General features: G+C 44.1%; 1 protein-coding gene across 2 annotated transcripts in view; it reads right to left on the bottom strand.

Annotated features, from left to right (window-relative positions):
• Nucleotides 1-16,248, bottom strand: part of THSD4 (thrombospondin type 1 domain containing 4) — a 564,181-nt gene that overhangs the window by 15,449 nt on the left and 532,484 nt on the right. For both annotated transcript variants that reach the window (XM_046009651.1, XM_046009652.1), the window contains 4 exons: nt 15,447-15,576; nt 14,417-14,621; nt 13,670-13,843; nt 5,161-5,334 (listed from right to left, as the gene is read on the bottom strand). In XM_046009651.1, coding sequence (XP_045865607.1) covers nt 5,161-5,334; nt 13,670-13,843; nt 14,417-14,621; nt 15,447-15,576 — 683 coding nt within the window. The remainder of the gene's footprint in view (nt 1-5,160; nt 5,335-13,669; nt 13,844-14,416; nt 14,622-15,446; nt 15,577-16,248) is intronic.

Here is a 16,248-nt window from a genome sequence, read left to right as displayed (position 1 = left end):
GCAGAATAGTAGATGACAAACTTGACCAAAACCTGAAGATATTTTCTGCTATTTTGACAAAACCCTAAGAGATTAGGCAGTTAAGGGAGAATGAGCACATATCTCAGACTTCTGCCCTAAATGCCCAGAAATGGCAGAGGTGAACCTCTTCAGGTGCTAGGAACAAGTGAATGGAGGGGGGGGGGGGCGGGGGGGATATGTGTGTGTGCATGAAGTAGCATTTGAAAATGGGAAAGGGCATTCATCCCTGGTGGATCAGAAATTATGGGGAATATTTGAATGGTGAAAGGCAGATGGGATTAACTTGAAGGAGCACATCATAGTTCAAAATGCAGAGAGGAGCCTGCCCAGCAGAGAGGAAGCAGTTCTAGAGCTTCAGGCAAGAAGGAATACGAAGAACAGGAGGGAGGCCTTGGGATGGTGAGACAGTGATCAGCTAAGGCACTGACCAGGAACAGCTGGGCTGGCCTGACTGGCAGGGGGACATGAAGGCATCTGCCCCTACTATCAAAGGGCAAAGAGAAGACATTTTCAGATGTTCAAGGGTTCAGAAACTTACCACTCGTGATCCTGTTACTGACTAGTGGTCTCTGATAAAATGAAAAAGAACCAGGAAGAAGACACAACCAGGAAAGACACAAAGCAGAAGAGCTGGCAAGAGCTATTGTTAATAAGGGATAAAGGGGCTTTGGGGGATGATGAAAATGTTCTGGAATTAGCCAGTGGTGATGGTTGTTCAGTTTTGTGAGTATACTAAACACCACTGCACTGTAAACTTTAGAAAAGGTGAATTTTATGTTATGTGAATAATATTACAATAAAAAAAAAAAACTGTGGAGGGGAGACAGCTATTTTTAAACCAAAATCAGTATTTTCTATAAAATTAATTAACATTAATATGGAGCTAGATTCAGATGATCTCAGCATCTTTTTGGAGATATTGTGGATTAAGAAAATGGAGGTAAGTAAATGAAGACTTAAGGCTTTTGGGGTGCTGATAGCTTGACACAGGTAGAAACATGAAAGTTTAAAACTCTGTGCTAAAAATTTGAGTGTTATCACAAAGCAAATAAAAATTGGATTTATAACTTCCAAAATGTTAGAGGAGGAAAATTGAATTAAGGAAACCAGTCTGTGCACATGTTCAAAATGGAAAGAGGAGACAGACCAAGAAAGTTTCCTAAATAGAAACACAAATTAGGATGGCAGGGAAAAGTCCAAGCATGTAAGTGATTACAATAAATGTGAACAGTTAAAATTAAGAAACAGACTTGCAGATTGGGTAAAATTAAAGATAAAAACAGTCCTGCATGCAAAAGATGTATCTTAAAAAATACATAAAAATTGACAATGATATACCAGGTGAAAATCAACAATGATAAATAAATGTCATATAAATTTACCAGATAAATATCTGATAGGTATCAAATATAACAAATATCAGATAAGATATAGTTCATAGAATTCATAGAAGAAAAGTGTAGAAGAAAGAGATGGTATTTAACAGAGATAACTACTTCCACTGAGTAGTGGTAGTGATTATGTGTGTTTCTACATCTAGATAATTCCTGTAGTTGTATTCTGGTGGATCACTGATCCAAGATGAGAGTGGAAATGTCTGCTCAGATGCCACTGAAAATAAATCCAGACAGACGGGCAGACAAGAGGGCTGCTCCCAGTGGTCAAGACTGTGAAACCCCCACTCCCCAGAACAAAGGCAGTCTATAAGGTGAAGTAAACCCAAAGTTGTCAGGGAAGAAAAGAAACACCTGTGCATCAATTCAGGCACCAATCTAGACACTGATGGGATATCTTATGAGTAGGAGTTGGGTTAATTTGGTGCCAGGTACAGAAAAGACTCCTTAAATTTGATAGGTCTCGTTCTCTTGGGCTGGCTTTCTCTGCAAGTCTCAAGAAGGCCACTGCTAGCACCTGTGCTCACAACTTCCCAGAGAGTCTCCTCTCTTGTGTCTACATTACAAGTCCCAGGGAAGGCTCTGCTAGTATGGTTTGGGTTCCATGTCCACCCTGGATAGTTCACCGTGACCAGGCTTGTGGGGTGTTCCAGATACCAACTACCATTCAAACCACATGGACAGAAGGAACATTTATTTTCACTCTAGTTCCAGTAAATAAGCATGCCCTTTTTCATTTTCTTTGGGGATAACATCAAATTCCCAGGGTAGGGAGGGGACAGCAGGCTCCAACATCCCTATAAATCCAGAACTAAAACCTTGTCACATTCAGTCATGTTGTGACCTTTTGGCAACAAGGCAATACATTCCATGTTTCGAGTGTGAGCAGAAACAAACACTGCCATCCCCCCGATTCACATCTCTCTCAGTTATCTGAGCAAGCCTGGGGTCAACAGGAGGCCCGCAAGTGAAAAAGAGCCTGAATCCTGGTTCCTTCTCCTTTTCTGAGATTGGCAGACATTCAAGTTGAATTGCACTGCTTATCTTCACCATGTGGAAACGGTCACAATTTCCCAGAGGACTCTTCCCTTTGCCTTGTTTCTGCGGATATTTGGTATAATACAATTTACTCTGAATTATCTTTGGGATTCGGGTCCTAGGTGTTTTGGTACCAATAGTGATATGGAAACAGGTGGCAGACAAAATACTAAACATGGGGAACAGGAAACTAATACGTATTAGTAGGTATTCTCCTCCTCATGGTTGGATGGGGAAACAGGTTCCGAGAGGTCATGTTGCCTGCCCCAAGTCAGAAGGACTCCAGAGAAGTAGAGCGGGGACCTGCTCTCAGGTATGTCTGACTCTGATATCCACTCGGGTAGCACTGGGTAGCACTTTTCTTTTTGAATTTTCTATATTTTACAGTTTGTATTATAAAAACATTCAAGGAAATTTGAGGAGAAAACATTTCCCCAGGTTGTTCACTTAAAAACCCATTCTTCAAAGGGGCTGAGATAAAGTTCATATCATTTTCATGTTCTGGTTTTCACTTACCACTGGATCGTGTGTACTTCCTGCCTCTCCCTAATTATCACTGTTGTCGTTACGTCATATTTTAATGAGTTAGGGTACACCGTAATATCCCTCAGTGCCCTGCTGTCATGAACACCTCGGTGAAAAAAGCCTTTTTTTTTTCTTCTGTTAATTATTTCCTTAAGATGAATCCCCAGAAGTGGAGTGAATGGTTAAGGCAAATGAACATTTTTATGGCTCTTGACTTTTATTGCCAAATTGCTTTCCAAAGGGGTTGTATCAGCTTACAAGGACAAGGCAGTCTATTTTTTTCAGGGTCTGTTTTTAGAGCTACTTAAAAGAAATCAAATTCTGTATGGAGCCAGAGGTCCTGATAATGTGTAAATCATGACCATCAGCCAGAAGGTCCTTGGAGAACAAGTCAGCCCTGAGAGTCAAATGCTAAGGGGCCCAAGAACTCAAAATACTAACAGCAATCAGAACAGGGCAGGAAGAGGGAACAATCTTTTCCACATTTTCTTAGGGGGTTTGTGTTCAATTTTGGAATGCTGAGGAAAAAAATCAGTTGATCAATGACATTTTATTAAAGTTATTCTGTATGATCTGCTCTTTGTGGGGAACGATCACAATTTTTCCTCTATCTGCTTCTATTCCCCCCCTCAGTTTTATTGAGCTATAATCGCCAAATAAAATTGTGATATATTTAAAATGTACAAATGATGATTTGACATACATAGGCATTATGAAAGGATTCTCACAATCAACTTCACACACCCGTCACCTCACATAGTCGCCCCTTCTGTGTGTATGTGAAAATGCTTATGTCCTGCTCGTTTAGCAAATTTCACTGACCTAGTATGATCACTATGCTATATATTAGATCCTGTGTTATATGTTATATGTCACTGTGTTATATGTTAGATCCTTAGAATGTATTCATCTTATCACTGAAAGTCTGTAACCTTTTACCAACCTCTCCCGTGCACCCCCCTCCAGACCCTGGCAACTGCCATTCTGCATTTCCCTGAGTTTCATTTGTTTTTCAAATTCCACATATAAGTTATATAAGTTATACCATGCAGTATTTGTCTTTCACTGTTTGGCCCATTTAACTTAGCATAAGTTCTTCGGGTCTATCCATGTTGTCATAAAGGGCAGGATTTCCTTCCTTTTTATGGTTGAATAATACTCCATTGTATATATAATATAATATATAATAAATATATAATATCATGCAATATAATATATAACATACATAATGTGTATGTGTATTTTATATGTGTAGTATGTATATACAACATATACACAATATACAATATATTTTCTATAATATATACATATATATTATATATAATATAAATCATATATCTGTGATATATAATACATAATTTTATATATCATATATTTGTACATTTTATAAAATATATATTAATATATATAATATATAATATATAAAATTATATAACCTATAAAATATATAATTATTATATATTATATTATATGTCATATAATACAATATAAAATTATATATTATACATAATTATTATATATAGACACAATATCTATACATAATGTATATATACACACCACATCTTCCTTAGGTTATCAATAGACACTTAGGCTATTTTCAGACCTTGGCTATTGTGAATAATGTTGCTATGAACACGGCAGTGCAGGCACCTCTTTGAGACAGTGGTTTTGTTTCCTTTGGATATATCCCCACAAGCAGGATTGCTGGATCACATCTATTTGGGCTTCTGACACTCAAACAAAACCAGCTTTCTTAGTGAGAAAATGGCGGCGGCAGCTACGATTTATTGTGTGTTTGGGTCAGGCACTATGCTGCATTCTTCATAGACATTACTTCATTTCTTCTAAAAACAACCTCACACAGTATGGTCATTAACAGCCTTTTACAGATGAAGAAACCATGCTGGATCATAAGCAACTTGAGGGCTGTTGCTCGTTGACATATTCTAGGTGCTGAGATGAGCACATAGTAGGTGCTCAAGAAACTCTGCTGACTGAAAGAGGCTGCAGAGCATAAGCAGCTTCTCCAGGGCTATGGGGAGCACTGCTGGGATTCAGACCCAGGATGCCTGGGGTACACCGAGTCCGGTTTCCTGACCCAGCCCCCACCCCCCACCCCGCACCCCAGTACGTATGCTTTCTGACCAGAGATGGACGAACCCAGCCAGCTCCCGCCACTCACCTGACTCCAACTCCCTGCAAACCACTCCACCTTGCCCGTGCAGGGCCCATTGTCACAAGGGGTGGCCTCCGCAGGCCGGTTGTTCCCACAGCCCTCCAGGGGCAGGCTGCTGATGTGGTTCATCATGCACACCACGGAGCGTGTCCGCACTCCAGCCCCACACTCCGCTGAACACTGCAAGACAAGAGATGGGCGCGTTAGAGGGGAGGCCCCCTGCAGGCTCTGGGGCCCCTTTCTAATGACATGAAAGACTGAACATCTTATTTCCCTGCTAACTCTTTGCGCTAGGAGTCCCTGACCATTTTTCACACACAGCCTATTCCATTATGGGACATCAGTATGGCAAACCTCCATCTTAGCTTATCTAGGACAGTCTTCATTCCAAATAGCTTGTCCCATTGATGCGATGGATATGCTTACACTTGTCAGACAACCTGTTTTGACTTTTGCTTTTGAAAACAGATCCAGCAGCAGAAGAACGAAAGCATGAACACTTGGGCATTGGTCTACTGCTGGTAGCTGAGTCTGGGCTGTTCTGGGGAAGCTGGGAAATGACGTCTATCACCTCAACATTGCTGCCTGATAGTAAGGCAGGGGTCTCAGTCCCTGAAGGCCACAGCTGTGACAGTATTAGCAGATGGCTTCCTATAGAAGAAGAGCTTGACCTGGGGAAACAGACATATCCATGTTAATATTCCTACTAGCTGGATGGCCTGGGGGAAGGGACCCAGTCCTTTCCACCCGTGGCATGTTCATCTGGACAGCTGGCATAGGAGCACATTTCTGGCAGGATTACAGGTAATGAATAATGTGGTCTTCACAGCAGGTGCTCAGTAAATGGTATGGGGGCTTGAAATATATATCCCCACTCTAGAGTAGAGAAACTGAGGCAAGGTCTTCACTTAAAGCCACGTAACCACCAGTGATTTCTCTCCTGCAATTACACTCTGTCCTCATCTAAAGCCTACTAAACACATTCCTGAGTCATACCCCAAAGCTTTTCCATCTGTCTGAAAGAGCATTTTCCATCTATCTTGAAATGCTTTGGAATGCTGCCTTATCTTGCTTCTCTTCCTGTCTGTTCAGAACTTTCCAGATCTCTTATCTGAGTGCTCTCCAGATACCTCATGTTCACCATGTAGAACAATGCAGCACCACCTCACCACCAACCCCATTACTACTCTTGGCTTTCCAATTTGTGCTCAAATTTCTACCAGGATTCAAAAGTTGACCATTCTTTTGAGTACTTGCTTCTGCCATCGAGCCAACCTTCATGTCTCACAGATTCCGGTTTCACCACATTTTTCCTGTCCTGTTTCTTTCTGCCCATGGTCCCCAGCACCACTGATGTTCTTCCCCTGGACTATGGTCCCAGCTTGTTGCTCAGTCTCACCACCTTTTCTAATTTTCTGGGCTTTCAGGTGCTGGGAGTGCCATGTTGAAAATCCCTTTGATGACATCCCAGTCCAACATGGACCTCCCCACCTGGCATTCAAGCTCAGTCAACCTCAGTCAACCTTGGTCTTCTAGGCTAACTTCCCAATATTCTTTCCCAATATTCTTTCCCACACAGCTCACGCTGGACAGAGCTTGGGTCCTCCATTTCCTGATTGCATGAAGTGCTCATGGTGCCTTCTCCATGCTGTTCTATCCGCCTAGAGCACTCTTCCTCTTCATGAGGACACATCAGAATCCATGAAGGCTCAGCTCAAAGGCTATCTTCTCTGTGAAAACTCCCTTGATTGACCGATTCAATATACTCTTTCCAGACTCAGAATTCTCAAGGCACTCTTCATTCTTCTATCTTCCTGTGTATTACAGTTATTTATGTCCTGCTTTATTTTTTCCTTTATAGAAGTAGGCTCAGTGAAGTCAGGGACTACCGAATCATCTTTACTTCCTTCTCAGGTCAACACCTTACCCATGGGCAAATCCGTGAATATCAGTTAAATAAATGATCACAGACTTGGGTCCTCCCTTGCTCCTTTCTCTTCTGTTACCAGCATGTTCCAACTCTGAAAGTGGCCCTTTAGAGAACAACTAGAGCCCATTCTAAGGGTTTCTGCTGGGTATTCCCTTAAAAACAGAGTCACTGTTTTTTGTTTTTATCAATATGACTATTTTTTAAAAAAATAAGCAAAAGCAATATAATTTAAATAAAATTTGAGAAAAGAAAAAAATACAACCCTGGTTCCTTAACAAAGTTTCCATTTTCATTTTTGTGCATTGCTACCTAGTCTTGTAAAATCATAGCCCAGAAGACCAGGCAAACATTTCCATGACTACTGCTGGGCTAGGCCTAACTCTTCAGAGAGAAATCTCTCTGGAACAAAGAGCCCGAAGGGGATTAGAACATGCCACCCCAAAGTATGCTGCTTTGACTTATTTTGAATTGAAGGCAATTGAGAAACAACAGATCCAGGAAAGGCTCTCGGCCCTCCTGCTCCCTGCCTAAAAGCAGAAGGTAAATTTCCACCTGGTATCAGGAAAAAGAGAACATTTTTATAATTGGTGTTGGGGCTCTGATGCCAAGATGAGTTTAAAGAAATAAACTTTATGAAAATAACCCTTCTCTTTCATTAGGTTCCCCCATATATTTCTCAGCCACTTTCCTACATTTTTTTGCCCTTAGAAGCCCCAGCCTCTTTCCTTTGTCTAGTCATTTCTTCAGAATTTATCACTCTTTGTTAAAATGGTATAGAGGCATTCAAGCCCAACTACTTCTTTGGGATTTTCACTTCTTTCCTATGAGGTTCCCTGTGCCACACAGAAAAATTAACTTCACATAAAATGTGTTGGCTTTTCTCCTGTTAATCTTGCTTTTGTCAGTTTAATTTGCAGGCTTCCATAGCAGAACTTAAGAGGATAGAGGACATTTTTTTCCTTCTCCCTCACAGGCTCACAAACCCTTTGCATGACTCCATCTGCATTGTTATTAGGAATGGGAGCCAAGGAGTCAGTCCTTTTTACAACAACAACAACAACATCCTTTGTTACATTAATTAGAATGTTCTAAGCTAAAGGGTTTTTTGCTTCAGCCATATATGATGTGGACTCTTTCCTAGCTTTAGACACTCAAGATATTTAAATCCTCCTGAAGAACACAAGGCAAATTAAGTTATCTTCTTGTTTCAAACCCTAAGAATATTTCTTTCCCTGTAATTTCCATTTGGCTAACTTAATTTCTGCTTTCCAAACCAAGTAATGTCCTCATATCTGGGAAAATTTCCCCATATCCCCATGTGCTTCATATAAAAGAAGAATGTTAAGGACCAAGCCAAGTGCCCAATGAGAGAATACTATGGGGATGAACCCTATCGAGGGACTTCTCTTTATTACATGACCGGCAGCGAAAAGCACAAGGCATTTCAACTTGAAAGTAGTTCCCCACACTGGCCCTGGCTTGGAAGCCTCCCAGCAGGAATGAGGGGAACGACGGGCCCCTGCTGGGCAGCAGGGACCACCCTCTGAAACCAGGCACTGAAACACACCCATTCACTGTCCCGGAAGGACATGCCTGAGAAAGGGACCAAATCCGCTTGGTAGTCAGAAAAGAACCTGACTCCTAGCTGAACTCCTGGGCTGACAAATCACAGAAACGCATGAAATTTCTAAACAACAGTGTCTTGAGGATTGTCTTCTCGCTCCAGTGACAGCTGAATGCTAAATTTGGCCCAATCAGCCCTGGAGGGACTGACTACAAGGCTCTAATGGCTCTTCCTGAATTTCAGGTTCATGTATCATCTTCCATAATGAAGTAACAAAAAGCTCAACGTCTTGTTTTTTTCTCTTGGAAAACATCCTTAGATATTAGGTGTTACAAAACTGAGGCTGGTGGATTAAGTTTTTTTTTTTTTTTTTTGTCTGTTGTGATTAAATATTGCCTGTGTGTTTAAACCTGTCATTGATTTACAGAACTAAAAAGTATATAATGCCCATGTCTGCTAAGACCTGCCCTCAATTAAAAGTGGCTGCAAAGACATATTTATGATGAGTCATTGAGTCAGAAAACTACACAGCCCTGGAAATTTAAGAGAAGACCCAGGTTTGAGTTTACACGTTCAATTTAATTAAGTAGAGATTAATTAATTTGATTTTAAATTGGGCAATAGGATGTATTCTGGATCCTTAAGTGTTCGTGCACTTTAATCACATTTTCTTTAATCTCTCCCCCTTGAGCTCATTACATGGAGGGTGTATCTCACTCATGTATGGCATTACTAGGTGCTTCATACATGTTTATTGCCATTGTAAAAAAAAATAGCAGAGCTCAGCCAAAGCTTAACAAGGTTGATTTTATACAAAGCCGCTACTCGAGTGTGAAAGACTGACACCAGCTGGTCATTCCCGGGGCTACGTGGTGACTCCAAGGCCCACCCCAGAGCACCAGCCTCAACCAGGTCATGGTTCAAGTAGTTTATCCCATAATGCTCATTCAGCAATGTTACCAATGAGGAAACTGAGGGTCAGTGCACCTTCCTGAAAACCACCCACGCCTCCTTTCCACTCATCTTCTCCAGGCATGAACATTTGGGAATAATATTGTCTTCTGAGGGCCAATAAAGCAAAATTGCCTACTTATTTACATCAGAGCACTAAACTGACATGGCTTAAAACATCTTTCCAAAAAAGAGCAAAGAAGTTCTTTAAACAGAAGAATAAAGGGCTCATCTTTTCTCTATTTAGAATTTTAAGACAAGGGTTAGATTCAGCAAGTACTTATGTTAAAATGTAAAGCAAATTTACATTAAAGGGAAATTTACAAGTATTTGTTGGAGAGGAAATAAAGAATAGGGGTTGATTCAGTTATAGTAGACAAACAATAGCTTAGTCTAATTAAAATTCATGCTCTAAAGGTTTTTAATGCCACTAACATGTGTATAATTAATCATATGTGAAAAAGGAAGGCCACTAAATTATACCTATATAGTATTACGATTTGTATCTTTTAAATATGTATGAGTACAAAAAAAAAACTATATATGTAAAGTATGTATGAGTAGAAAAAAACTTGACAACATAGCTTAAAATTTTTAAATTATTATCTGCTAGTGAAGAGATTATAGGTATGCTCTTCTGATTTTTTTTTTAAGATTTTATTTATTGATTTGACAGACAGAGATCACAAGTAGGCAGAGAGAGGGGGCAGAGAGAGGGGGAAGCAGGCTCCCTGCTGAGCAGAGAGCCTGATGTAGGGCTCGATCCCAGGACTCTGGTATCATGATCTGAGCCAAAGGCAGAGGCTTTAACCCACTGAGCCACCCAGGCACCCTCTGATTTTTTTTTTAATAGCAGTATGAGTTACTTTATGACCAGAAAAAATGAACATTATTTTTATCCATAATTACATTAGGTCTTTAACTGGAAATGCATATTATTTAAGTGAAAAATATATTTGAGAGAAAATGTTTGCAAATACCCATTAAAAAAGTAGAAATGGCATTTTTACTATTTTGTTAAGTAAAGATAAATTAGTAAGTGTGTAGTCATATAAGAACTATGATTAAATATTTTAGATTAAATATTTGAGATGTATTATAAACTCAGTTGTCTTGCATTGCCTGTCTTTGTATGTAGCTTTTTATTGATTATATTGTTTGTGTTATATAAATAATTTTCTTTATATTTTAGAATAATGATTGATGAAGGTGCAAAAGCATTTACTAAGAAAATAATTTCAGCTATTTTAACCTTTACACAAACATTCTAAAACCTCCATTTCCTCTAGTGAATGTGAACCTTTAGAAAAATTTCCAAGCTTCAGTCTACTTGGACATACAAGTCATTGAATATTCATGGAAGAAATTATTACCTTAAGCTCTGCATGTTCTTTGTGAGAGTTCATATACTATAGTAAGGATTAAAAGTGTTTAAGTGCTCTAGACTTCAAATGATTTTGTTCCTTTTGTTTCATAACTTAAACTGGTATTATAAAGTCTGTGTTTGTATCACAAACTTCTATATTATAGGACACAGACATTTTAGCTTAAGGTCTTACGTATATCTGACAAAAATAATTTTCATCCAAAATTATTTTACCAAGAATCTTCCCAGTAGAAATATGGAAGGCTGGCATCGTTCTCTTTATTCATTTGTTTGCACACTAACTTCACAGAGTTTACTATGAACCCAAATGCATTTGAGGATGGCTAGAAATCCAGAAACAAAAGAATTAGTTGAAGGACCTAACATTTTTAGGAGAAGAGGGGGAAGAGTTCTCGAAATATCTGTAGGGCTGCAGTGTGAGGAGGAACACCCATGTTCTACACGACCGGAGTGGGAGTTCACAAGACACATTTTGGTCCCATGCCAAAGGAACCCTCTGGACACCGTGGGCAATGGCCTCAACCTGCGAATTTCTGGGAAGGAGCTGGGCTGAGTCAGGGATGCTGCAGAGAGCTCCTCATGTTGGCAGGAAACTGACCACAGTGGCTTCTAGATGGCCTCCCAGGACTGTTTGCCTGCCAGGAGCTGAGGTGTGTTCTGCTGGGAGGCTTGGAATGGGGGAAGGGGATGTGCAGACAGAATGGGGGTGGGCCCTGCTGGACTCAGCCTCGAGTGCCCAAGTCTGAATCCCTGGACACATTTCGATGAGCACCTACCCTCCATTTGCTTCCTTTGAGTCAGTGCCTTCCCGCGGGCTAATTTGCCCATTTCAGCCCATTCCTGGGACAGAGCCTGAATTTGCTGCTTATCCTTAGAGTTCAATCTTTACATAGGGGCTCTCTATCTGGAGGCCCTCTGGGGGCGAAGGGACCGTGGCCAGAAGCCACAAGGTGTCCGGAATCCACAGCAGATCCATCACTCGTAAAAATCTCCAGGATGATCTCTGCGTGCTGGGTGAGGGCTGCGTTGGCAGGGCTGTTCCTCCACCACTCCCCCTGCTGAAGTGGAGTGTTACTGTGATCACGGCGACGAAACTAAGGGGTGTCTTAGCGCTGGATGGGGTGGAAACCCCTATGAGCATTTGCAGGGTGATGCTCAGAAAACTGGACAACCGCGCCATGGTGGGCACTCACCAGTGGAGGGATGCTGGCCCAGGAATCCACCCACGTGGTGGGCTGGCGACGCAGGAAGCTTTCCCCCTCTGAACTTGAGACATCACTCTTTCGTTCCCACGATGCCGCGGGGAGAGGAGGCTCTCGAGCTCAGTGTTTCCTGACACTCTAGGAACTAGCCTGGTCCCCTCTTACCCTTGGCCTAGGGCCCTCCGCGGCCCCTGGGAGCCTGTTAGGAAGGCAGATTCCCGGGCCCACCTCCCAGCGGGGACTCAGACTCAGTCTCCCGCGGGGGTTCCCGGGTAACCTGCAGGCACACTACAGTTTGGGAGCATAGCGAGGAATTCGGATGAGGGAAACGGAGCCCACCTGGCCCAGCTGAGAGGAAGGCACTAAGGACAGAGACAGCCAGTCCTGTCTCCAGCCCAGTTCAACCCACAAGGGCTCTAGAGAATCCAGAAACCCATACTCCCTTGGTGGTGTGGGGGCCAGTCTCCTGCCCTGGCAGGAATCCCCGGATGGCCTCTCCCACTGCCAGTCCATCAGTCAGCTTCCATAAGAAAAGGAAGGTGGAGCTCATTATCTTCTTCCCCATCTCTCTTCCCCACCCCAAGGTATGCTCTGTAATTCTGCTTAGTACTTTTCCCTAAACCTTTGTTTTATTGTCCTAAAATACATGCAACATAAAATTTACATTGTAATCATTTTAAGTGTATATTTCAGGGAAATTGATTACATCTACACTGTTGTGTAGTGGTCACCATGACCCAACTCCAGAATCCCTATAAATCCTATTTCTGTCATTTTCCTTTTTTTTTAAAGAGCGAGCATGCACATGCATGCATGTGAGTGACGAAAGGGAGGGGCAGAGGAGTAGGGAAAGAGAGAGAATCTCAAGTAGGCTCCATGTTCAGGGGAGCACCTCATGGGGCTGATCACGACCCTGAGATCACGACCTGAGCAGAAATCAAGTCAGACGCTTAACCTACTGAGCCACCCAGGCGCACCTAGTTTTGTCTTTGACAGATGAACTCTATCTCTTGCCACTTTCCCTTGCACACAGTTAACTATACGTGCCTCAGACTTCATCTTTGACACCTGCCCCCAGGGACCCCAAGGGAGGCCGGTTACTGGGGAAGGGGGGCAGTCCATGAACTGTGCTGAGTTCGTAAGAAGGAGGGAAGGGGCCTGCCATTGGCCGAGTGCCTTTTATATGCCAGGAGCTCACACAACGTACGAGGCGTGGGAGTACCTGTTCACCTTATTCAGGATTTCACTAACGTTCACATGCAGTGCAAAGGAGAACTAATTCCTTCAGGCCCACCGCTCACCCTTGCAGCCCCTCGGTCTTCATGTAAGGAGAGAAAGCCTTTTCCCCCAAGCCTTGGGTTGCTCAGCTAGGGACTCATCTTGGTGGGGCTGGGGCGCCTGGAACATGCAGGCCCTGTCCACGGGCGGCGCAGCCCTACGTCGCGGCTGTAGGAAGCCCGCTCTGCCTGCCCGCAGCTCACCCGTTCACTCCACTCGGTGAGGAACCAGCTCTTGGCACAGGGCCCCATGTCGCAGTTCTCAATGTCGTTGGGCCGGAGCTTCATGTTGCATTCCTCGTCGTCCACCACGTCCCCGATGTTGCTCACGCACTTCACATCTCGGGTCCTCTGCCCCACTCCACAGGGCACTGAGCACTACAACAGCAGAAATACGTCAGTGGGATGGGCAGCTTGACCTCCGGGGGCCTCCCCAGCCCTGGTGCCCTCATCTTTGTCACCCACCATCTGAGTGGATGATGACCGCGGAGAGACCCCCTGGGTGGCCCCAAATCCCCTGCAATGCAGAGCCCCCTGGGGAGCCACCCAGCCCTGAAAACCTCACCACCACGTCTCTGAGACCGACTTGGATGTCCCGCCTACTCTGTGGCTCTGGACCTCTGTTCTGTCACCTGTGAAACCCAGGTATGAGACTGGAAGGAGCAGACGTCGCATGACACGGGAGACAGGTGACCCCCGTATGCACGTGACTCCCACGGGCTGTGGAGGATTGGGGCACACTAGCCTTAACTCTAGCATGCTGTTGGTTGCATCCTACGGTTTGCTAGACAGTCCTTCCAGAACTCCCCAGGAGGGGTTCCCTCTAGGAGACCTCAGGGCTGTCCCTGAGTGGGGCCTTTGGTGGGGTGGGGATGACGGCAGTGGGGGGAGGGGGGGATGGCCTGGAGTCTGGGAGCAGGAGCTCCAGACCAGGCTGCCCGCCCCACCTACCGAGGTCCAGTCCGTCCGGATCTGCCACTCGCTGCAGATCTTGAGCTGGCAGGTGCTGGTGGTCTCAGGCTTCTCCAGGTGCTGGCAGCGGTACGGCTGCACGGTCAGGCTGCGGTTGGCGTACACCTGGCGGCACAGGACCTGGCGGTGCTGCATGCCCAGGCCGCAGGTTTTGCTGCACTCGGACCACTCTCCGATGTCCCAGCTAGCTCAGGAATGAGAGAACGCGAGAAGGCCGGATCACCTTCAGCCGGGGAAGAGGGCACAGCCCCAAGAGCCCGCACCACCCCGAGAGCCAAACCGCACACAACCATTAGCACCATTATGGGTGGCCCTCACCCCAGAGCGCATAGAAAATTAAAGAAAACCGAGAAGGTGCAAATGATTTTTATCTAAAAAACCCCCCAAACTCCAAATGGTAGTTTTAGCATCCCCCTGTAGAACATTAACCCATGTTGGATCTTAGAGATCTTCTCCAGAGTTCTTTACTTCTCAGGAGCTACTTCCTCGTCAGTTTCACGATGCTCCCCTGTCATCCGGCTTTGTCTCTTAGTTACATAAGACATCAGCACACGCTCAGTACATAGGAGAATGTTTCTATTACTTTGAAAATTATGTGAAGACCCCATCTCCTTGTTCTTCTGAAAGTGTCCTCTTCATCATGCAGTAACCATCCCAAGACCTGTCCTGAGATACTTTTCCTGACTTCTTCTTGCCTATGGACTTGTGACTCTCCCCATTCTCTCTGCTCACTGCTCACCTACAACACCGACCACGATGGACTATCGTTCTCTGCTTCCCTCTTTGCTTTCCCCACCAAGCTTGCACGTAATTGCTCCAAATTAACCACAGGTGTGTGCTCACTGCTAAAGGCTACAAGCCTCCGCGTTCACCCCAGACAGGTGCCCTTGCTGAACAGACCGAGTCTCATGGCTCTAAATCAGATGTAGACAGATTTTATATCTGCTACTAAGGTCTTATGCACAAGCCCCCAGAAGCGACCCAGTAACAGGCGACCTCCACATCTTACAAGGCTGGGCAAGGGAAGAGGTTGCAGGGCTCCTCCTCAGGGGTAGGCTTCATGCTGGAGTCACAGTAGCTCTCGGGAACCTCTTCGTGGGTGTTTCTGTGTACACAGCGAAAAATAGGGAACTGCGATCCTGCAAGGGCAAGGAGAACTTGTCAAGGACAGCCCCACACAGTCGAGTGTCGGGCTCAGGGTGCAGGTGCACAGACATCCGGGTACCGATAAAGAGAGGCTGCAGGAACAGAGCATGCACACACACACACGCACACACATGCGTGCATACACACTCCTCCTTCATTCATGCACTTACACACACCTCCCCCACAAGCGCTATGCCAGGCACTGTGGGTGCAAACAAGAGTAGGAAGAGTTACTGCCCTCCAAGAGCTTATCATCTCTTTGCAGACACAGTTGGAATGTGCTAAAGGCAGATGCAATTTTCCTAACAGCTCAAGATACCATGAGGCAGGAGAGTGATTATAAAATGACCACAAATAATAACGGTTTGGAAATCTTCTGGAGACATCACAGAGAAAGGGTCCTAGAGGGTCTAGCTGGATCCTAGAGAAGAGCAGAGTTTGAGTGGCCATGTACATGTCTTGGAGGGAGGGGCCTGTCCAGGCGGTTGAACAGGAACAAAAGTGCCCAACACACTGGCCTGCATGTGCCTGGAATGTGTGAGAGTCAGGCTTAAGCAGAGAAGTAAGAAGATGCAGGACGGGTAGGAGAGCAGCCAGCTTCGCCCTACGCTGTAAAGCATTTTACCCGTTCCCCTAATAAGGTACTGATCCAATGGTATTTTCAG

Source organism: Meles meles, chromosome 6 (assembly GCF_922984935.1).
Source record: "Meles meles chromosome 6, mMelMel3.1 paternal haplotype, whole genome shotgun sequence".
Lineage (NCBI taxonomy): Eukaryota > Metazoa > Chordata > Mammalia > Carnivora > Mustelidae > Meles > Meles meles.
This window is presented reverse-complemented; position numbering and strand designations above follow the sequence as displayed.